Source organism: Chanos chanos, chromosome 4 (assembly GCF_902362185.1).
Source record: "Chanos chanos chromosome 4, fChaCha1.1, whole genome shotgun sequence".
Taxonomy (NCBI): Eukaryota; Metazoa; Chordata; class Actinopteri; order Gonorynchiformes; family Chanidae; genus Chanos; species Chanos chanos.
Genome location: NC_044498.1, coordinates 39513818 through 39537513, shown reverse-complemented (window position 1 = coordinate 39537513; position 23696 = coordinate 39513818). Strand labels below are relative to the sequence as shown.

The 23696-nt window shown below is 39.7% G+C and overlaps 1 protein-coding gene across 5 annotated transcripts; it reads left to right on the top strand.

Moving 5' to 3' along the window:
- The first annotated feature begins 5874 nt into the window (after positions 1-5874).
- On the top strand, positions 5875-23625 carry rtn4b (reticulon 4b). 5 transcript variants are annotated; one of them, XM_030771990.1, is made up of 9 exons: positions 5875-6636; positions 9655-9708; positions 10698-12095; positions 19400-19607; positions 20271-20409; positions 21577-21646; positions 21920-21966; positions 22352-22410; positions 22656-23625. In XM_030771990.1, exons 1-9 carry the CDS (start codon positions 6051-6053, stop codon positions 22696-22698), a joined length of 2604 nt encoding a protein of 867 aa, XP_030627850.1. In that variant the 5' UTR covers positions 5875-6050; the 3' UTR covers positions 22699-23625. The 5 variants fall into 5 exon arrangements, with proteins under 5 accessions (XP_030627850.1, XP_030627851.1, XP_030627852.1 ...); XM_030771991.1 differs by lacking the exon at positions 10698-12095; XM_030771992.1 differs by lacking the exons at positions 9655-9708; positions 10698-12095.
- Positions 23626-23696: the final 71 nt, after the last annotated feature.

Here is a 23696-nt window from a genome sequence, read left to right as displayed (position 1 = left end):
TGAACAGCATTGTCAGCTTTCTATTTCTGAGCGATGACTGGACAATCCACTGCGTGTTTACACTGAATCGCTAAGCAACACATGACAGCAGATGACTTGATTGCACAGCCATATCGCAATATTTTGAACAGCTGCCTTTTTTTTTCCTGCCAATTTATGTGTAGCAGTTGTTTAACTCCCATAACGATATTTATTTTTGTTTTTATGGATTTGACCATTGTTACAAATGGGATTGTGCTAGAAATGGAAAGTTCCCCATTGATTCCTGCTGTGTCTATCCTGGTGGCTATAGATGGTTTAGAACTGTTGTTCTCTGAGGGCTTGATATTGCAAACACATAACTTCCTCAGTAACTGAGGCATAACCTATCAAATGTGAAATGTGAAATTTCATGGGTGTGATTATGAAATTCACTTCATGTCAGAATGTTCTGTAATTTTTCTTTCCTTCTCCCATGATGTAATTTCCAAGCATTTTTTGCCTCCATTTTACCTTGTGAAATCCCACGTGTTCTTTCGCTTTGAAAACGAACAGAGGGACTATCTAGTGTGTAATTCGAGATAAACTGTCAAGGGATCAGTAGACATCTGTGACGTTCGAATAAACTGCTGTACGATTTAAAGGCTTTTATGGTTCCACTCTTTTTTTTTTTTTTTTCCATGTGCGTTTTTGATGTGCTGTTGTGAAAAAGAAGGGGATTTCAGTGCGCTGTATACTGAAATATGGCACATCTAAAGAAACTCAGCCAATTAAATGGCTAACTGCCCCGTTTTGTCTCCCATTGAGGGATCAGTTGTTTCTGAGGCATTACATAAGTGGTTCCTGACTCAGTTAGCATTTGTGGGAGTTACAGTGGCTTGCTGTAATCAAAGCAAAGAGGGTATGTTTTTTCAGGGCATGAAATTAGACATTTTATACTGCAATACAGAGACCTCAGCATGGTCGTTTGCATGCTCGCCTTGCTGAAGAACATAAGAATAAAATCCTGCATGGGTTCGGGCATAAACAGATGCTTTAAGATAACATGTTTATAACAGATATATTTTTCCATATCATCAAGATGAGCACTGTAATACACTTTCCAACTACCCATTCCCGAACATTTCATATTAATATACACTGTTAGTAACTATAACGTCTACTGATTATAGTGTTGTATCCACCATCTGTCACAGCCGTGACAGTTCATATGAGGCCAGCTACGGATATCACTGCCTGTCATTTATACTCACTGTGGTAAAATACATAAATCTGTACCTTGTAAACAGGGATGATTGTGCATTTGAGGGTACCTCTTTTGCTCAGGCATATTTGTTTTTAGTTATTGGCGAGGAGCCTGCTCAATGCAGCAGCTGGAGAGGACATTGTGAGCGTGTTCTGCATCTTAGGGATTCTGGACTGATGTGCTTGCCAGAAGTCTTTAGTTGACAGCTCTGTTTTAGACGCTCACCTCTCTCTCTGTCTCTCTCCACCTTTGTATTTCTTTAACTTGGGATGTCTTTTCTTACTCTTCTTCTGTTTTCTCGTCTTTGTCCTTCCCTATCTTTCTGTCTTTTCACACACTTACAGAGCTGTGGTAAATGTCCCTTTTGAGCTCACATGTTCAGAAATGGAGAAATCAACATCGGGCTATTTCAGCAGCTTCATCAATAAAACATTGCAGTAATACTATGTGTTTGAGCTGGAGAGGAGATGTAATATGATACTCACTTTGTCATGCATGTATGCTTAACTCATCCTCCTTAATCCTACAGCTTTTCTTCCCCTTCATCAGAAAGCATGTAGCACATCCCTACTTGCCATTTAGCAAACGTACTCGTAGATTTACATGTTTAAAAAAGACTCAAAGATTTACCCCCAAAACATATTATGTTTTGAGAATAGACATTAACCAGATGAGTATCTGATGCTTACATCAAACACAAATCCTCAAAGCTACCTACTAAGAGGTTATTCTGGGTTACACTCTAATAAATCCATAGCAGAGCAGTACCTCCCCCATCCCTCAGCCACAGTGACTCGGCATATTCAAACACTAGCAGAGTGTCTCATGGGCTACTGAGCCCACGTGAACAATTGTGTATGCTTGTCCTATCTCTCAAGAATGATTACGAATTCCTCTAAAATCCTTTTGTTGTTTGTCCTCCAAAGAAAAGGACACACTACATTAGCAACCTTGTGTTTTTGAGGTATTTGCCATTGTAATGAATCTTTTGGTTATCAGAGCTATGTAAGGTAAAATTCAGTGCATGTATTTTGGGCATTTTTGGTCCTAGGTTTTTTTTTTTATTATATTATTTTTTGTAACTCACAGCAGCAGGAGGAGTAATCCTTCCATGTAGTAGTTGTTATGAACAATCTTGAAAAATATCTGTCTTTGAAGCCCTGTAATAACAACTATTTGTAGAAATTCCTCTCTTTTTCTGCCCTTGTTTCTAGCCTTGGTTCGGATGGCCTTTTACCCATTTATCCCATAGCTGCTTTCTGTCTCGTGGAGTGCTGTGTTTAAAAAAGGGCAAGATCCAGAGCCTGGGTATCCATAGCCTGAGATGACTGACCAGTGACAGCAGCTGTACTGACCCAGAGTGTATAATCATTGCTCATCCTTTGAAATGCTTCACCATTTAGTCATAAGCCACAGTCATGCTCTTATTCACACAATGTCATCAACGCTGGTCACAACACCATCAATTATAGTCCACAGTTTTTAACATCTTCTTTAGTAAATGGACTAATAACCAGCTCTAATAAGCACTCACACCAGGGTCACGATGTCACACTGAAAGCTGTCTTCAGAGGGTAGATGCTTGCCAAGCAGAATTGTGAGCTCTCTTGCTGTCTAAATCAGCTCTCCTCTTCATGAGGGTACTTAACGATCTCTTTACACCCCACAAAAATAAACAGAATTGACTGACTTTATATCACCACCCATGGGAAGCACAGTGGTTTAGAAGTATTAGTAACCATGGAAAACTTTTATTTGTGGCAACCTCTGGTGTTGTTATTAGGTCATCTCGGCTTCAGGAAAATGTAATGTCTTGGAACACAGATGGATGTGCATTTGTATATGTACCTCTGAATATGGCTACCATTGGCTGCTGTGAAACAAACCTTTATTAGACTCACCCAACTTAGTTTAACAGGAACAGCACCGGTCTGGACTTCTAAAAATACCCACATATGGATTAGAATCCATTCAGCTGTGCAGTTTTGCTGTTTTATCTATTATGCAATTTACACTCTAATTTTCCAGTTGCTTCAGAACGTGATCCCCTTTCAAATATGCTACTCATAACATTCCCCCTGCCCTTGTGTCCGAGGTGTGACTATCAGGGGTAGATACTGAGACCCTGAAAGAGTTTTCGTCACACTTGAAAGCTTTGACAGATGCTGGCTGTCTTTTTCTGGACGCTTATCTTACCCCATTTTCAGACTGAGGCCCCATTCCACAGATAGCAACACCACACTAAGCACTGTGTCTGAATCTTATATGGAACAGTGTGACAAGCAAAAAAAAATCTCTGCTAGACATTCACTGTCATTCACACAGATAAAAGTAGAAAATAATCTCCAAAATATGAAAAAAGAAGGTTGTGTAGTTGTTGTTGTGTCTTCAAAATATTGAGAGAAATGATCAGGCTTTCTAAATAAAATGGTGATTAGTCATGTAGACAGTTGGAGCTCTCTTCTAACATCACATGTTTATGTCAGTTATTTAGAAATAGAACTGCATAGCTCAGTCTTGATTGTATATGTTAATATTACTTTTGTAATTACATTTTTAATCACATTGCCTGTACAGTTACATAAATGAGAATGTGTTCTGACTGGTCACACACTTTTTTTCACTGCTCCTGTAAACAGATACAGAGTTTGAATGTGTACTGTGTAACTTCCCTTAAATAATGCAGTTTGTAAGTGCAATGTTACATGATGGCTCTTACGAATGTTAGCTTCAAGTTTAAGGCTGGTGTGGTCTTCATTTGATAAAAAGGAACATGATCCATATGTCAGATATTTCACATATTTAAACACTGCCTTAAGTCCTCACAACATTTGCCTGTCAATAATGACATTAGTGTGTATAGCTAATGTCTTCTCCAAAGGAATGCAGTTACATAATGCACGAACTTCTTTTCACTTCTTCCTCTGTACAAGTCCATAATGGGCTAACTTCTTCAAAACTATCCCTATGAGATACTTCAAGCAGAGTGATTGTAAATAATAATAAGGCAAATTTTTAATGATGGAAAATAAACCATAGCTGTGGTATGCATGTGCCAAAAAATGAATGACATAATAATACAAAACTTAAACCATTACTCTCCTCTGTTCCTCCTTGGTTTTAACATGGGTTTATAATGCAGTACTCACAGAAATAAATTACTGTTTATCTTAGTGACCTGACTGATACAGCAGACTTTAATTATTTCAGTGGTAGATTTCAAACATAAGTGCCAAAAGTCAAAATTCAAAAGATATGACCTGTGTTCACAAAGGAGGGTAGACCTTGATGTATGGTTGAGTGACTGCAACAGGAGCCGATATACATACTTCAGTAATCCAAGAGCTAGGAATTAGCAGTCTAAGCACATTGCAAGGGGTTTCTCATATACAGGATTAACCAATTTAGTGAATAAAACCTACTTAAAGAGAGAAATGTGAAAATATGAAAGAGATTTATGAGTTTACTTTAAATTATTGAATTTTTCTCTTAATTTGTTTGTTGCATCTAAGTTTTCATTCAGTAACAATACAGTCATTTTATGATTGTGTTATAAGATATCTTTCTGTCTTGTGGGGTCTTTTTTTTTTTTTTAAATAAAATGCATTATGTAGTATCTTCATGGTACATTCAAATAATTTAGCCACAAGTAATTTATTCTCTTTTAGTTTAATCACTGTTTGAAAGGAAATTCAAAGTGAATCACTCAGCCATTCATGTGAAAGCCTACACATGACCATAGGGATACGTGACGTGTTCTCATTTTTGTCTAACATGTGACCTTTAAGGCACAAATCTAGCACATGCAGGACAGATAAACTTACATGTATTTTTAGAGACATGTATCCATAGCATGCAGGCCTGTAGCACATGACAATTTATAGGAAAGGAAAGGGCATATGCCGTACTGCCGTAAAGTTAGATATCTCCCTTGAACACAGTACAATTGACCAAGTCCGCAAATTACCTGGCACTGCGCTTATACATGAATGCTGCTCCTCACAAGCTTATAGAAAATTTTGTGGCATAGTTTTTAGTTTACACAGCCACGTAACCACCCATCTGGTCATATAGTATCTGTATGCTGTCAACTTTACGGCACATTCTGTATATCTAATCTTTACCACAGCTGTACAGTTGTACGAAGTGACTTTTGTTGTCTTATCTTAAGGTTGTCTTATTGCTCAACTTTACCTAATTTATGAGAGTCCCCACACAGAAAAAGAGACGCTTTTTGGATCGTACCTTTCAATGGCTGAAATTGCAGTTTCATTGTACTGAGTTCCACAGTATTGATAGTTTCTGCACAGTGCACAAGACTGCTGCATTTACAAGTGTTCGGTTTGAACCTTATGTAAGACTTCTGCATACAAAGTGAACTTTGTCTCACTCCACATAAAAGTTATGTCATCCAACCCATCGCAGTCACACCGTGGTATGCCCCCTCATTTTCTCGACACCAGTGAGTGGGTTTGGGAAAGGGGCGGTGACTTTTTTTTCCAAAAAGTTTTGAACTGGGTGGTGACATCTGATTTTCTCGTTTGTTGATTGGTCGTAGATTGCATCACTCATACCTTTTGGGCAGTAATTGGTCAGTCAATTTTTGCTTCTGTTTCATTATTCTGCTGCATCGGCCGGTAGACTGGGAGTGCTGCCTTGATAGCGTTCAGCTGTTCCGTAGCTATGCTTGTGACGCACTCCACGACTCTGTTCGGATTTTACACATATAACTAAATCAGAAGACTGAGCAGAATCATTTCGGCTGAGGATCAGAGGCACTTGCCATCTGCGATTTTCAAGTTTATTCACTAATCGAACATTGACGATGGCAGATACTGAGCAGGTCTCTTCAACGACCGCTAACGAAGTCGAAGAGGCGCCTAAAGTTCAGGAGTTAGGTACGGGTGACTTCATAGACAATGAGGCTGCAGTTAAAGTTGTTGAAGAGGAAACTGAGATGCCCAGTGAAACTCTGTTGCACTCAGGGAGCACATCAAAACAGTTAACGGAATTGTCTGCTCCACCAGAGGAACCACAGACAGTGGAAGTGATATCAGCACCAGAGCCCGAGGCGCCGGCGTCAGTAACGAGCACTGTGGGGGATGCCACGGAACAGCTGACAAAGGAGGAGGAGGAGGAGGTGGCTGTGACCAGTACTCACAAAGCTGATGCAGTGCCGGAGACATTAGATGTAAAATCCGAACCAGAGAAAAAACAAATAGAAGAATTGGCAGAGAAAGTGATCTCTCTGGAAGCTGAAGTCTCTGAGCAGGTGGTTAGTGCAGCGCCAGTTGTGGAAACAGTTATAACAGCGCCAATTGTGGAACCAGAGGAAACCTTCAAAGCGACCGCCGTTGAAGAACCTTCAGCAGCCCCAGCAAAGGAACCACCTTCAGCTCCAGCACCTTCCTGTGAGTGTTAAATATTGATGTATTTTAGCAAGTCCCGAAGTAATCTGGCTTGATGTTTTATAATTTCGATATCCTTTTAATTCATTCATAAAAATTAAATATTATTATGAAGTAATATTTGGTGGAACTTTGCCAGATTGGTTATGTCATGTCTTGCAGGCTTTGCTATGAATGAGCTCTCGAGGTTAGACAGTTTAACTGCATATCTAACCAGATAATGTAATTCATTCAGTTAGCGTTATCGTAGCTAATTGGCGATAATTCGTTGCTTTAACCTAGGTCTCAGCGTGTACGCCCAGCTAGCGTTTATTTTAGGTGGCAGAAGCTAGCATTCATATCAGGAGTAACAACACAATCTTTTTCATAATATAGATTAGTGTCGTAGTGCAAAATAGTCTTTCATCATTTCAGGTCCACTTAGTAAATAGTTATGTACGTTACGCCCAATTTTAAAATGTTTTTGTTTAACAACTAACCTCATTAGCTAGCATAGCTAGCAGGCAACGAGGCGGGGATGATGCGGCCCACCTGTTCTAAAGCCAAATATCAGCATCAATGAAAGACCTAGTGATTCTTAGTGCCGGAATTTAAGTCAGTCTCCTCAGCTTTTGAGTCGTAATAGTCTAACGTATGTGATCATGCCGTAAACAAAATATGTTCTACTGCATTACACAAACTCACAATAATAAGAGCTACAGAAAATACTCGACCATGTTGTAAGCTAACATCATATTTATAGTGCTAGGTAGCTAGCTGTTGGCGAAGCTTGAACAAAGGAGATGAGGTGGTGTAGCACTTTGCCATTAGATCACGCTGAAGACAGCCAGTGCCTTAATATCGATGTTTATTTCTGACTGTTTCATTTCTCCAACTACAGTCAGCCTTCATGCAAATAAAGTTAAACTGTGAGTCTCTATAATAAGTAAACTAGAGCAGCATGATAATGTTAGGCCGGGCTGTCTGGGATATTTAACTAATTGTTATTGGAGGGCTCCTACGCACTTTTAAAATAGGACCCATAAAAGGATGATGACATTATTTGGGCAGTTCGTTCTTATTATTAAATGAAACATATTAGCGAGCATCATATCACACAGGGCGGGGCTGTGGTAGCGAAAGCACAAAGCAAAAGATTGAATGACGGCTGTAATTGTAATATTTCACGCCCCGTTTGCAAATTAAACCAATCCTCGTAGGTTTACTCGTAGGAGGCGTCGTCCTTGCCTCAGCGAGGGTGTGGTCATTTGTGAGTCAGTAAAAAATAGTGGCGTTGTCTACCTCACTGAGTTGGGCTTCTGTCATACCAAAGTCTTTATTTTTCCCTCATCCTTCCCTCATATCTCTTCTTTCTAATTTAAAGGGAACAGAGCTTTAGGGCAAGGTCCTTTCCTTTTGTGCAGGTCAGAAAAAAACTTTGGTAAAACGGTACACAGTCTAAATAGAACACTGCAGCAATTCTAAGTGTAAATTAACAACATTGTATTTGGGTAGTAAGGATCTGGAGATTTGCCTTAAGTAACACTAATTATTTTGCCAAATATTCTGTATACAGACAGGACTAAATGCTCTTGCGGTGATCTTTCCTGGCTAAAGTCAACTTTTGTTGATTGAACTAAATATAAATATATACAAGGTGTAAGCAAATGCAAGAATCTCTGCCAACTACTTCACCTGTAAATTTTCACTGTGTAGATGGTCACTGTTCGGCCCCCGCTTGTTAGCTCATTTAATAGCACTAAGGCTCCTAATTCAGTTTTCTTGTAATCAAGGCCTTGATTTTCTCATTTGGGTTAAGATCAAGTACAGAATGCTCTGTCTAGTGGAACTGCAGGACTGAGGTTATGGAGTACTGCTCTGGATTAAGCACTCATAGTTGTGGGTCATCATTTGTAATGTGCCTGTGTGACAGAAGAATATAGACCAATATTAAAACTTTTGAGAAAATAGCTTAAGTGGAATATGTATTGCTGTGTTAGTATTATAATAAAAAAAGGATAACTTTAAAAATGATTAAATATTCATTTTTTTCATGGTGAAGGGCAGTTCTGACTATGAGTAAGCCTTTCTGTTTTCCAAAACCGGTGGCCATAGAGATCTAATGCTTTGTTTGCTGTGATCCACTGTTCTGGTGCTGATCCTCCATTTGTCTTAATTTATGGAAGAAACATTGTGCTAAATCAAGTAATAATTTTTCTTTCTTTGGTGTTGCCATAAATGAAGTGTTGAAACAGTACTTGAATGACCAGATGAGAAATAGAATAGGTACTGAAACTACATTAATACACTGACTTAAGTTTGACACGGACAACATCCCTGAATATGTAAATTGTTAATACACAATCATGGTTAGGCCTACATTTTTTCAGCTTTGAGTGTTTTGGGGATTTTCATCCGTTTGACCATTATCTTAGAGAAACTGCATGGTATGCCAGACATTTTGAATTTTACAATGTCAGTGATGACTCGGTGAAACCACACCCCTTACTGCTAGGTTATGTCTCACTACTTGGGGTGAAGTCAAATGATCTACGTTTTGCTTTGTGTGCCTGTATGTTTTCAGTGCCATCACTTAGTAAAAGGTACTTAAGAAATATGGACCAGTGCTTTAGAATAAAATTCAGTGACTGAGCATATAAAATGTTCAGTTCGGCTGCATTGTCACTGGAAACATTGTGCTTTTTGCATTGTATTTTTGTATCTATGGGCTGCTTGATGTCTCAAGAAGTTAATTTCATTAGCTGAATGACTGTGTATTAAGTAAGATTTAATCTTGCATATTAAATCCAGGCTTTTTACTTGGTTCTGATCTGAACCTCTTTTGAAACACATGAGAGTGAAATTAATTATTAATATTTATGCTCCTTTCAATATGAATGTCTTGTATTGAGCCTATAAACTATATATGTAACCTGTTTTACTAATTTTTTTTCTTCTTTGCACAAATTGCTAGCTACTAATTTAACCCACTAATATTCTGTGACTTGTTTGTTTGTTTTTTCCTTTGGTGTCTTTTTCCAGATGAACCTGCCGTTCCCTCTGCTCCCTCTCAGCCTCTTATGCAGTTCTCTTCAGGCAAGTTCTGTCTTCACTGTCTTGCCTTTGTTTCTTTTTGTTCATAGGCTCAGTGCCTCTGATCTAAAACGCTTTTGTGCTTGCTTTTGTATTTCGAGGAATTAGTATGCCTTGCTAACTTTGCTGCAATGCATAAATTCTCTGAGCACTTCAGTTTGTTTTTATGCTCAGAAATATAATCCACTTAACTATCACAGTTAGTGTTTTCATGAAAGATGTAAGCTGATAATCTGACTAACTTGACTAATAGAATTAAAATGACGCTTAGTGCCTACTGAAACTATGTATCTTTATAACTTTATGTAGTGATCAATAGAAACTGGTTAAGGATGCAGTATTGAGTAGTGCTACAGAGTGGGACATTGTCAGATTTATTGCATGCTTCAGTGGAAATTGTCAGCCTTGTTGTAGAGTGTTGGCATGGCCTCTTCAGGAGTGGAATGTGTTTTGATGCGTGTCATTTTCCTCTCTGTTCACTCAAGCACTTGGGCAGAACGATGGTTCTTCTGCCTCCATCTCCCCTCTCTCCTCTCCTCACTCTCCTGACTCTCTGGAGGAACTTTCCCTGTCAGAAAAGCCTAGTTATGCCCTTCTTAAGTGTGTGCCACTGGGTAACGCTGAGTCTCAGGAGGCAGCCGTCACAATTACTTCATGTTTTGGTCAAGACAATGCAGTAGGAATAGATAAAGAGAGCACTGTTACACAGAGCTGCTCTCAGATGGAAATGCAGTCAGTGTCAAGTTCACCTTTAATTTCAGAGGGAGATGTAGGGCCTGAGTCAGAAACCAGATCATTGATTTGTGGAGATGGTAAAGCATTGCCATCTTCCAGCCAGAGGTATTCTAGTTCATTCAGGAATGATAGCCACCAGGAAGTGTTTCAGAGGTATGCAGAATTTGGAACCTCCACCGGACCTCCACCACCCAAGTTATCTATAAAGCCTAACGTAACCTCTGATCTTAATGTTGCCCATGCCTCTAATCCAACAGAGCACTGGGATTCCCAATTTGTAGCTTCACAGGCCAACACAAAGGTTTCCATGGATTCGTTCACAAAGGACACAGCTTCCAGGAGCGCCTCTGGTGTTGATCCAGACATGCTGAGTCATTCAGATGATGACTTTATGTTTGAGACAAAGAAGAATCCCTTCCAGGGTTTTTCTCCCGTTGATAACCCGAGTGATGGCTTTTCACATCTTGAGGAGACTACAACAGACAGCAGAAGATCAAAAATGTCTGAGAGCCCAACCCCAGATTTGGTCCAATATTCTCATGAAGGAGAGATGCTGGATGACCTACTGAAAGAGTCTGAGAAACCATTTCATTCCACGTCAGAGACCATTGACTCACTTAGGCAGCAGCTCATTGCATCTGATCTGTTTACATCTGCCACCAAGGAGGATGATAACCCTGCTGCGCCTACTTCTCTCCCAGACATCTTGAAGTCATATCCACTCAACCCAGAGAAACTGGATTCTGGCTCATCTGAGGGAAGCCCTGACATAAGCCCAGTCCACAGAGAGGGGAGTGATTCACCAAATGCCCCTTTCTCCATGTCTGCTAACAATCCTTTTGCTTTTAACACCAAGATATCTTTGCTGAAGGAGATGGCAGAAGAGACTGAGGCAAGAGCTGCAGAAAATGAAAAGTCAGACGAAAAACCCGCTTCCGAGCAAAGTTTTGGTTCCTTTGACCTTGTTAAAGAGACACAGCCCCCCTTGAAGATCCAAGAACCATTACTTGGAGGCCAGAAAGATGTAAGTCCACCAGGCCAAGGTTCTGCACAGATGGTGGACCGATTTGAATGTCTGAACTTCCCGGCTGGAAAGGCCCAGGAACAGTCTGATTCAGAAAGTCCTTCTGCTGATTCTTTGTCTCCAGTTCTAGAAGCAATGGCAAGAAACCCAGCAAGTTTCCAAGTTGAGTCAGAAAAGAAAGTCCCCAAGGAAGAACCAGAAGCCACAGATGAGGTATCTGAGCAAGAGGTGTCTTCTGAGGAGTTTGAGTTTGTTGAGAAGCCGCCACGAGGTGCCATAGACGAGTTCTTGGAAACATTAGATAACTCCAAGTTTTCCAAAGCATCAGAAATGGTATTGGATAATGATGACTTCGCCTCAAAGTCTGGACAGGGAGAAATAAAGGCTAATACAAGCGAGGAATCTCAAGAAAAGGTTAATCAGAGCTCGTACCTTCTTCTCACCGAACCTTCAGATAAAGCCTCTGCACAGAGAGGTAAGGCAGGTCTGGAGGTATCAGACATCCCGATGCCCGTCTCGCAGCCTTCTGTTGCCCATTCTCCAGCGGCAAAAACAGAAGTGGCCGAACCAGTCACAGAGAAGAAAGAAGAACCTAAAGCTGTTAAGACGCCAAACTTGAACGCAGAAGCAGGTAATTTCACCAAGGAGCTTCAGCAGTGTTTGGCTTATTATCATTTCATCTCCCCAGGGAACATGTTTTGGCCTTTTTTTTTTTTTTTTTTTTGGCTATTCATTCTCATCGACTCATTTTCATCCTTTTCACCAGCCTTACCTTTTGTTTGTGATCTCTACCTCATCCCTTTGCATGGCCTTGTGGTTATGATGCATGCTGTGGATTTGTGTACATGGATTTGCTTTGTGTTTGCATGACCATATCAACCCAGTTTATTTATTTTTCTGCTATATCGTCTTTTACTGTTCTGCCGTTCATTTATACCACATACTTTAATTTCTAGAGCAAGAAATTGATTCACAGAACTGAAATCCAAGAACATTTATAATACCGAAACCTAAAATAAAGTAGAACTGTGTCAGTGCCCTGCACTATATATATGTCATTATATAAGGTTTACGGGCTTAGTAGTACAGGAAACAGATTAGGAACTGCAGCGTTTGTTGTTTCAAATGTCAAGCATGACGGTTCACCACTGATGTACTCCTGAACAAGGCACTTAACCCCAAGGCTGGTCTAGAGGCAGGTGACCTCTGACACAGAAAGTCATAATTCTTAGTCACTCTGGGTATTGGCTAAAAGAATGAATGTATGTATGTTCGGAGCATTTTCTAGCCATGTTCTTCCTTTCGTTTTTAAATGAATCCTTGCTGTGGTATTTGGAATGAAATGATTTTGGCAGTTGTCATCAGTAATGGTGAGAACACAGCTTTGCTGTATTAAGCTGCAAATAATTCACATGTCACTGACCTCAGTGCTAGAGTGTCTTTTTTTGTTTTTTTTAGAGGGAATAGCAGTACTGGCAGAGAGGTGCTTTTCTTTGACGCCCATTCATATTCTGAGAGACTTGGGTTAATAAATGATCTATGCTTACGTGCCTGATGGAAGGGTGTCATTCTGAGTGATATGTTCAAAGGTTATTTTCAGCCTTTGAATGAACAGGACTGGTTTTCTGTTGGTATAAATATATTACTAGTCTTAACTATTTTTTGTTTAACTTACAAGCCATGAGGATTTTTTTTTAACACTGGCTGGGATTTTATGTGAGCTGTTAGCTGTTTGGTCCTCTTGTTTTAACAAGTTCTGCTACAGGCCAACAGTTCCCAGAGTACCGCAAGTCATTATTTAAGTCATTCCAGAGCAGATTCCTCAGAGCTAGACCAAGTCAAAGGGTAGTAACGTTTTTTTTAATCTTGCCCTCCTTGCCTTTGAATTGAGTTTAGGCATGCTTGTCCTGTTGTTTTTAGAGTTTATCCTGTTGCTGTTAGGATTGTATGTTGTGACAGGTTGGTAGAGCATGAAGAATCCCTGGTCCTGCATTGCGACACTGGCCCATTGAGAACAGATAGTATATCAGCAGCATTGCCTCATTTGTTTGACATAAAATGCGGCGCTGTCCTTTGGTGGCAATAACACTTTGTACAAGATTGTTTTCAGTTTGAATTTACTGTTGTTGGGCAAGTAATATCAGGTCACTTCTGTACAATTAGTTTGTATCTCTTCACAGGCTGCACCCTTCTGTTCACAAAGTGAACCTTGTTCCTCTATTTGTTTAAAATAACATGAACGCTAATGCTACATGAAAACAGACAAGGAAAGCTTTGACTAAACAACCAGCTTGACCGTTTACCACCAGTAAAATTAAATTCTTTATGGTTTTGGATTAAAATGAAATTGCCTAACATTTTCTTTATGGCTTATGATGAAGAACCATTACACTGAATTAACTATTCTACTTCTGATAAATTTGATTGACATGCCCCCTAGTGGACTATTCTGACAGAAACTGCGACATCTGTCCAAGTTCATCTTCAGCTTGACATGTGTGAGCTTTGTCTCCATTGCGCTTGGTGTTATTTGTGCTTCTAAAATTCCTTTTATCCAAATTCATATACTAAACTGTTCAGTTATGCTTTAAGTCTGCAGATAGACAGACATGCCCAGTGTCCAACTCTCATCTCAGTAACGATATGCAGTTTTGATATTTCACTCTCCTCTTACAGTCTTGGTAAGTGCCCTCATTAAATTAATGGATTGTTTTGCCCCGAGGGGTAGTAGCAGTAAAGTCTGATCTACAGAAGAGAACATGATTGAATGTGGCTATGGGGCATTTTGAAACGCCTTTGTGAGGGCAAAAGAGAGAGAGAGAGAGAGAGAGAGAGAGAGAGAGAGAGTGGGTGTGTATATATGTGAGAATCTAGGTAGGCTGGGGTGTGTGTGTTTGGCTGTGGGGGAGGGAGAATGAGAGGTTGGCACAAGGGAACGTTTTATAGTTGCTGCGTCAGTGCGTTAGTGGTTCTACCAGCCAGCAGACAGTCAGCTGACCCACTCTAGCCCTGCAGCCTGAGAGAGGCAGTGATCGCTGCAGTCGACTCACCAGTGGGAGTCTTCCATCCCCTCCTCCTTCTCAGCCTGGTCCCCATCGCCCCACCCGCCTCTGCAGCCCAGTGCTCCACACGCTGCTTGGAATGCCCAGCTGATCCCCTGCAGATCTGCCTTATCAACCACAAGGGAAAATATGGACAATATGGAAAATAAAGACTCCCCGTCCCCGAAAAACTGGAAGGAGAAGGGTATAACATTAATTTAATGCTATGGAAAGACTGTTCTGTGCAAGTATGATGGAGGGTTTTTTTTTTTTCAGTTTTGTGAGGTTCATGGGTTTGGAAAATTGTAGAGATTAACATTGGGTTTTTTTTGTTAGTTTGTTTTTTTTTTTTTACTTTGGATTGATTTGGGCACACTTAGAGTACAGGTCCAGTGTTTGACTACCTTGTTGCATATTTTTATTCTTCTGGTTTAGTGCTTTTGGATTTACACTATCTTATATTTGTAAAAATATATTCCTCAGCTCTGTGTCCTGAAATAGGACTGCATGCTAGAGGAACCTTTGGACCTCTCTCTACTTTGCTATGGTGACAGAGGTGATCTGTACAAAGGTTTTGGGTGAGGTATGATAGTTCTTACCGAAAGAGTCTACATTTTCATGATGTGCTCTGGTATAGAATTTTGACAAGTATTATGTGTTCAGAAAGAAGTGTAATGGCCATCTATTATTGTACATTGGCCTATGCTTTGCTGACCACTTTTCTGTAAACAGGCCTGTTATTCCTGGACTTACAACCTGTGGTGGATGTGATGGTAGTTTTTGGATTTTTTTTTTTTTTTTTTGTGTGCGTGTGTGACTCTTGATTCAGCCTCATTTTGTGTCGATCTCATTGTAAGGTTACTCATTTACTGTTGATCTGTTCCCTCCCAGAGGAAAACTTGAGAAATGCTTATTTCTCCGCCATCAGAGGGATCTCTGAGATGTTTCATTCACACGCTCCTCTAGCCGTGTACATGCCTGCTGATGATCATGCGCGTTGCCTTTGCTACAGAAGGGAGATGCTGTGACATAGTAGCAGCACATTGCAACAGAGAGGGCATTGTGTAAAGGATCACCCCTATCAGCTTGACTGAGATAATTACCAAATAGTAGACTGAGTCACATAAGGACTAAGCACTATACAGCTCTGTCACATTAATTGAATACAGCCTTGTTTACCTAGTCCTTTGCCCGGCTGTGACATATACATTGTCTGATCAAAATGTTTGCTCTACCTTTTAGATTAAGTAAGAGAATTGCATTAGCACCTCAGGCCTGTTAAGCTAGGTAAGCTTTAATCAATACCAAAATGAAACAACCCTATGAATAGAACCCCACTTTTATCAAACCCAGAAAATGAGAGTTCATTGTTTTCAGGAAATGGAGTTATGGACCTTGAGACCTGTGACTAAGTAGATCCAGAAAACCAGTGAGCTGTTGTGTTGAACACACAGAGGGTTCAGTCTATGTTTAGAGCTGACAACGTTTACTGTCCTGTGACGGTTGTTCTTTATGATATTTAATATATTTTGGTAATCTATGAATAAAAGTAGATAAGAGTAAAATGCACAAAATAAGTCTTAACTATTATAGAAACTGACAGACTATAAATGTTATTTATAGCACAGACAGATTTTCGATATCAACTCAAAACCAATCCCCGTCTTGTATTTGTCTGTTTTTACACACGTCTTCATCTTAACAAACGCCATAAAAGGATGCTACCGTTCCGTTATTGTAGCTAACAGTGTCTTGTTCCGATATTTTGTACGGGGTTTATACATTTTATAGATAAAAAAAAAAAGTGATATCAACCTTTAAATGTTCATAACTTTTCCAAACAACCGACGTCATTTGAATGTCTCTGGTAAATATTGTGCATGCCGTCGGGAGCGTCTGAACCTCCCTCCGTGTCAGTAGCCTACTCTGTTTTGTCAACCAATGCCTGTCTTAAAGAAATGGTAATAGTGTCAGTTTGTTTTGGTCAGCACATTGCTCTCTGCGTGTAACTGCATTGTCAGTGAGCCTCATAGCGACCTCGCAGGAAGTGAAACAATCTCTCTCCCCAAAGCCTTTCACATAGAAAAAGGCTTAGCTCTTGCTCGGCAGAGCCAGGAGCTGGTGCATGCTAGGCGGCGCAAGATGGATGCCAAGCGGGGTCAGTTCTCATTATCTTTTGTTTATCTTTATGCTTTCCCTTTCTGTTTGGTAGTTTTCTTGAAAATTACATGTTGTCTATTATTTCACCGTGCTATTTCTGTGATTTTTTTTATTGCATCGGTCGACTTGTTGTTGTGTAACTTAGTAGCGGTCTGGTTCGGTCAAACCGCACGTAGTCCGCTTTATTGTATTGGGAAATAGCAGATGACAAGTGTTGACGCCATAGGAGTCGCCTTTCCTTGTTGCGATTATACACATAATTATTTACGGAAATGTTCAAGGGAGAAGGTCTGTAGTTTTAACATGACTTGTAATTGGATGAGCGCAGTTGATAGTGGTGAGCTATTTTTAGACTGTAGAAGCTAGTTCGTGCTTACCATATGTAGACAGCCGTATTCGGAATGAATAAGCCCCCTCAGCATACTGCAGGCCATTACTATTATTATACATCATGGACAATGAACTATGCAAAGCCACGACCTAATTTGCTATGTATAACTAACGTTAAAATGGTGTCGCTGTTTAATTCTTTAGTCGATTTAAAACAAGGGACAAGCTATAACGTCATCACCACTCAATCCTCTATTTACCGAGCTTGTTTTGTACTTGGTAGTCGATTGCAGTGCAGATTAGTCTGGCTACATTTCCACACCGTATGTGTTCAGTTGTCGATTTCATAAAACTGAATGCTTATATTTATTTGCAGTTAGGCTGATTTCTGAATAAGCATTTGCAATAAGTTCGGGTACTTGACAATGTAGCATGACGTTGGTTGTCATTTTACGCATTTGCCGTTGGCGCTAAGATACATGTAGGCCTACTTCTTGTTAATTAGTTTAACCACAGGATGTTATCCTTAGAAATCCTTATTTTAACATTTGCTGTCCTATTTATCCAGGAGTCGTTTTGATCCTCCCAAGCCCAAGGACATCCCTCAATTTTAAACTGGTTTCCTATTTTCAGTTTTTAGATGTGTCAGTTTGTCAGGAATGTGTCACATTCAGATCTAAATGTGGAATAGCCTGCTTGGAGTAGCTGTTCACGGTACTGAAGCTTTGTGTCTCTTCAAGCGCTCAATCTTTACTTGGTTAACACAGTTAAGATGGAGTTCCATATGGCTCTGAGGTGTCCTGGTGCGGAACAGTACACGGCTACTGTATGGATTAACCCAATATGTTCTGACTGGCTATTCTGGAAGTGGAGTTTTGAACATGTCATCTGTTTGGGAGTCTGTGTCAGCTGATGAAGATGCCTCTGAGTGAGGTGATAAACACACAGTGATTAAGTCAGGACAGGGTCTAGGCACATTTGGAGAGAGGAGGGGGTTTGTAACTAAGAACTACAGGGCTCTGACCAATTTACTTTTAGGGGCAATCCGTAGTCCTAATCAGGGCATTGGGTGTAGATCTGCAAACACACTCAAGGTTAAAAATATGGATGTGTTGCTTGTTTGCTTTATGGCTTAAAAAGCATCAGTGAGGCAGAACAACTTAATTCAGTTCACTTTCTACATCTTTAACTACGTAGAAGTTCGTTTTAGGCTAATTATGATGAACTGGATTAGTTAGTTGGCCTCAATGGCAGTTTAGAAGGGTTCTGTACTCTCTATACTGAAGTTTTTAACTGCATTTTTATTGGAATGAAAGTAAATGAATGTGTTGGAAAATGGAAGGTTATTTTTGTTCCGCGGTTTCACGCTTGGCTTTTAATCCATCCAGAAGCATTATCAGTTTCTGTGTCACAATCACTGCTTGGCTAGTACTAAAACTCTGACATTCAAGGTTTCTCTCACTTCCTACTAGGATGGGAAAGGTATGGTTCAAGCAAGGCTTAAAAAATAAAATGGGCAGCAAGAATTAGGCTAGGTTGTACCCGATAACGGAACTGTTTTTTCCCCCATGATATTTGATGTTATTTTCCACATTCCACAGGAATGCCAGCCTGTTGTACAGATTGAACAGGGCGGTGTTTTTGATGGAGATGCTTTGAGGAGCACGTTTGTATCAGGAAGCTCTGTTAATTCTTGACCCAGTTTTGTTTCAGTTTTGATATCCCATTACTCTTTACATTAATTTTCTTCTCTTTGTGATCAGCCTGTATTGTCTGTAGATTAACTGAATACTGGTCTTATATTACATAGTATATTAAGTTCCATTTAAGTGATGAGGTGGGGTAACACTCCTTTACTATGCTTTGGTTTTTACCGTTGAGGTCATAAAACTCCAGTGACCTTGATCACATTTTGAGATTGCACATCGTGGTGAATTCGCTTGCAAAAATACCCAAAATATTCCAGCAATTCATAAACTGTTTTGCCCTTTTCCCCCCCCATGCTCCATCTTTCTCACCACTCTACATAACTCACTTTTTTGAGACAGAACAGGGGTGTTGACTTTGATCCTGGATGGCCGGCAGTCGACCTCAAAAAAGAATAAAAAAAAAAATATCACTTGAGTGGTTTACAATACACTTGAAATAATTCTAATTTCCAGCACAAGAGAAAAGCACTGATGTTTTACACACAGGCTACGCTATTACATTGAGTAACACATGTAGGCCCATGGTGTTACTATCTTTGTCTCAGTGCCACTTGATTGTATGCGGAAAACACAGGGTTGAAAGATATCTTTCCCTCTTAGCTGTCCGGGACTCAAAAAGTGACACCCCTAAAATTGACATTTTAGCCTCTTTTTTTTGAAGGTCCTCATTCCCCCTGTCCTTTCTTCCTCTGCAGTGGTAGACCTCCTGTACTGGCGTGATGTGAAGACCACTGGGGTGGTGTTTGGGGCCAGCCTTTTGCTTCTGCTCTCCCTGTCTGTGTGCAGCATCATCAGCGTCTTCTCCTATGTTGCCCTGGCTCTCCTCTCCGTGACCATCATCTTCAGAATATACAAGGGAATCCTGCAGGCCATCCAGAAATCCGATGAAGGGCACCCATTTAAGTAAGCACTGAAGTAGAGTTAGTATCACAAAGAGCTTTCATCATAAGGCCAGTTGGTTATGTTTAGTCCTTTATTCAGAGAGATTGTTTATTGTAATTGTTGTGACTTCTGCTGGTGGTCAGATCTGTGTGTCTGTGTGAATGCGAAACATGCAGAGAGATCTAGAGATTTACATGGCTTAGCCATGTTCCTGGCATTGTAAGCCTCCCCTTGGCTTCTCACGGGCCACTCGTTAAGATCAAATAATCTACCTTTAGCCTTCGGCGAAAGTGACTGGCCCTAAGACATGACTAAGTAGTTTTAGTGTGCCTTGTCGTCATGTATTTTCTCTCTTCTCCTCTCTTCTCCTCTTGAACAGGTTTCTCTGTTTCGTTAACAACTTTAACATCTGATCATTTTAGGGGTCTTCAACTTGCTCTAATTTAAATTTTGTATCTTGATTTTTCTTGAATTTAACTTAAATCTGTGCCAATTTTGTCTTTTGTGAAAATGAAAGATCTTAAAGCTTTTCCAAAAAAACGATCCCAAATATTGTCATATTTAAGGTCTGACAAGTCAATTTTGCGGTCGCCTGTTGAGCTAACCGATGCTAAGTCAAGACTCTACTTGGCATCAAAAAAAAAAATCAGTGGCATGACATTAAGCGGTGACTTGTCTATGCAGACTTTACCTGGACCAGGATTTGGCTTTGTCTGAGGATCTTGTCCACAAGTATAGTGACTTGGCCCTTGGCCGAATCAACAGTAGCATCCGTGAACTTCGCCGCCTCTTCCTGGTTGAGGACTTGGTAGATTCTCTCAAGGTAAGTTTGACTTTATGTGTATCTTTATTGGTGAATTATGTGTAGGTGGTGTAGTCTGTGATTCCTTTATGCCATAAGCTGTAGCAACAATGCCACAGCTGTACTAAATGAAAAATCATTTAAAAAAACAAAACAAAAAAGAAAACATGATACTTATTTCATCATTTAACAAAACCCTTTTGAGAGACTTGTAATGGTTTACTTTGGACATTTGTAGCCAGGCGAGTCCTGCGTGTTTAGACAGAATGCTAATATGGATGTAAGACCTGGAAGCTGTAGTGTTCTGGTGCTAACCTGCTGCTGATACTGGGCACATTGCATGTGTTCATATCCTGTTCATGTTGTGAGATGTCTCAGCATTGAAGATTTCCTAATCGTTAACAATTTTGGTCAAACTGGTTCATTAGTAAATAGGTGATTAATAAAATGAGGACAGTTTATTTGAATCATTGTTCACCCTACTTGATGTAATGTGGTTAGGTTTAAATTATGTATCGACTTCAGTTTTACATACATCGAGGAGCCATCGAGGCATAAGAATGTCTCAATAAATCAGTTGTACTGTAAAATGAGAACTGATGGCCATTATGTACCATCAAAGAAAGATATTCTGGGAGACGGTTATCATACTAACAAAATGTAATACAGAGACATCCTGACTTGCGCGTCCTGTTGAATAACAGAGGCTGTGACGACAGTTTTGGCCGGAGTCTGGCCTGCCTTTTACAGACAGCAGCTGTCGAGATTCATGTGACAGTCACATACCTGTCAGCACCCCTATCCTTCTCCCAAGCCCACAGCACCCGCTCCCCTTCACCCCGAGACCTGTGGCCTGAGGATGTTGTGCAGCCCAGGGACTCCTCTTTTTTTTGTTTTTTCCTCCTGGTTATTAACATGACTTCTTTTTTGTTGTTTTTTTTATAAATACAGAGCACTTAGCTCACTTGAAACTCAGGCTAAGTATAGCATGCTACGAACATCATACAGATTTCCAGCATTAGAGACGCAGTGTCTTAAAAGTCAAGGAATTTTAATCGGAGAGAGAGCTGGAATCTGGTGATAGATCTGCCAATCAGTTAAATCTACAGTTATATCGACAATACTCAAATACTGTGAAATGAGTTTGCTTGGTTTTGAAAGCTGGATTTTTGTCTCATCTGTTTTTAGTTTGCTGTATTTATGTGGATTCTGACCTACGTTGGTGCCTTGTTCAATGGACTTACTCTTCTCATTCTAGGTAAGTGTGTGTTTAAAATACACTACATTATAGGGAATCATTGGTTAAAATGGTGTATTCGGTTTAGGGGAATGACTTGCATCTACAGTCTGAACTAGGGCTTATTTGAATAACAGATGAATGAACAGAATAGGTAATTGTTTAACAGATATCTGTTTAATGTGGCAGACTAAGCTGCTATAATTTGAGTTTTTTTATTTCTACTCTGTATTCCCTACTGAAAGTGAATTTGTGTTCTCCTGCATTTTTAACCTGTTTCCCTTCAACTTTCAGGTCTGGTTAGTGCATTCAGCCTCCCCATAATCTACGAGAAGCACCAGGTCTGTAACAGTGGTAATTAATAAATGTGATGTTGCACTGTAGATAACCACAAATTCAGCTTTAAACAGCTGGTGACCTTGTTTATGGTCTTACATGGGCAGTGTCACACACAAAAAGTCCTGAAGGCCTTATTTTAAATGTGTAGAAAGACCTTATCAGCAGTGGCACATTAAATGCCAAATGCTCTGATGAACACACCACAGATGTTAGGTTTTTTTTTCTTAATTTGATTATCTGAAGCATGTACAAGAGGTTTTTTTTTTGTTGTTGTTTGTTTTTTTTATGGCATTTTGCATTGCAAGCAAAATGTGCCGAAGCCTGCTCAAGGAATTGGTCTCAAGAAGACTGATTTTTTTTGTGTGTGTGTGTGTGTGTCCCTTTTAGACACAGATTGACCAGTACATCGCCCTGGTAAACAACCAGATTAAAGACATCATTGGAAAGTAAGTTTTGATTTTTTAATTCTTGATGGTCAGAAAGTTTTAAAGTTTTAAGATGACTCAGTAAATTTTATAGATCCTCATGCTCACTGTTTCATTGTTTACATGCTGTGTCTAACTCAAAATTTGTAAGTGACGGTAATTAATCTTAATTCTAGTGTCAGATGTGAGCTTTAAGATATTCTGATATTACCTGCCTCACATGCAAGCGTCCTCTTGATGCTGATTGATGGTCTGTCCTCTGACAGGATCCAGGCTAAAGTGCCTGGTCTGAAGAAGAAGACGGAGTAAAGAAGAATAGCTTTCTGAAGTGAGGCAGTCCTGTTGTTTGATGGGGTCGTTTTGGAATCCTCCTCATCACTGTTGTTTTCACAAATCTCTTTTTCCAGTGCAGAATTCCTCATGCCCTGTGGACACCCTTGGTTTATAAACCCCCCCTTTTTGTTTTTGACAACACCTTATACCCCCTTCCCCTCATCAGCTCGTTAGAATATGAAACTAATTCTCTTCAATTGCTTTCATTTGGAATGAGTGAATAAAATCCCCACATTAATAATGAAGCAGAGATGATTCTGGGGGAAATAATCTTGCTTCAGTGTTAATCTCTAGACAGAAGTGTTCTATGAGCTGGTTTTGTTTTGTTTTTTTTTTCTAGTTTCCCTTGTGGTAAGATGATAAGGTATGAAAATTATATATATATATATACATATGTTTTTCTTTTTTAAAAAAGGGAGGGTTGAATGGCATCATTTTGGGGGAAGAAAACTCAGTATCTGTCCATATTTTGGTTTTAAGTTAGTGGTGTTGTGATTTTACTGTTTTATTGGATGACTGTGTAGAGTTTCACCAAGCTTCTAGCTCTACAGTGGCTCTTGTGTTATACTAGCAGAGAGTTGCTCCGTGGCACTTCATGCTTTCTGGTATTTCTAGAAATATAGGAATTTGCAAGAAAAGCGCATCAATTAAAGCCATCACTTCACCTCATTGCAGCTACATAGTGAACTCTGGAAGAACATGTTTACCAACATTATTAATAGTAATAATCTGTTTATCTGTGGACCCAATGCCTAAAGCTGCAAAATGTAACATTAAAAAATTTCAAGCATTGTTTGTTATGCAAGTATTTGTGAATGATACTTCATACAGTTGTGATGAACTCTCTGTGGAATGCATTGTGAAATGTAAACAAAGTACCAATAAATAAAGCTTCTAGATGAATCCACTGTGTTCCTTTGATGAGGATGACTACAGTTGATCAAAATGGTACAACACAGGCAAATACATACATT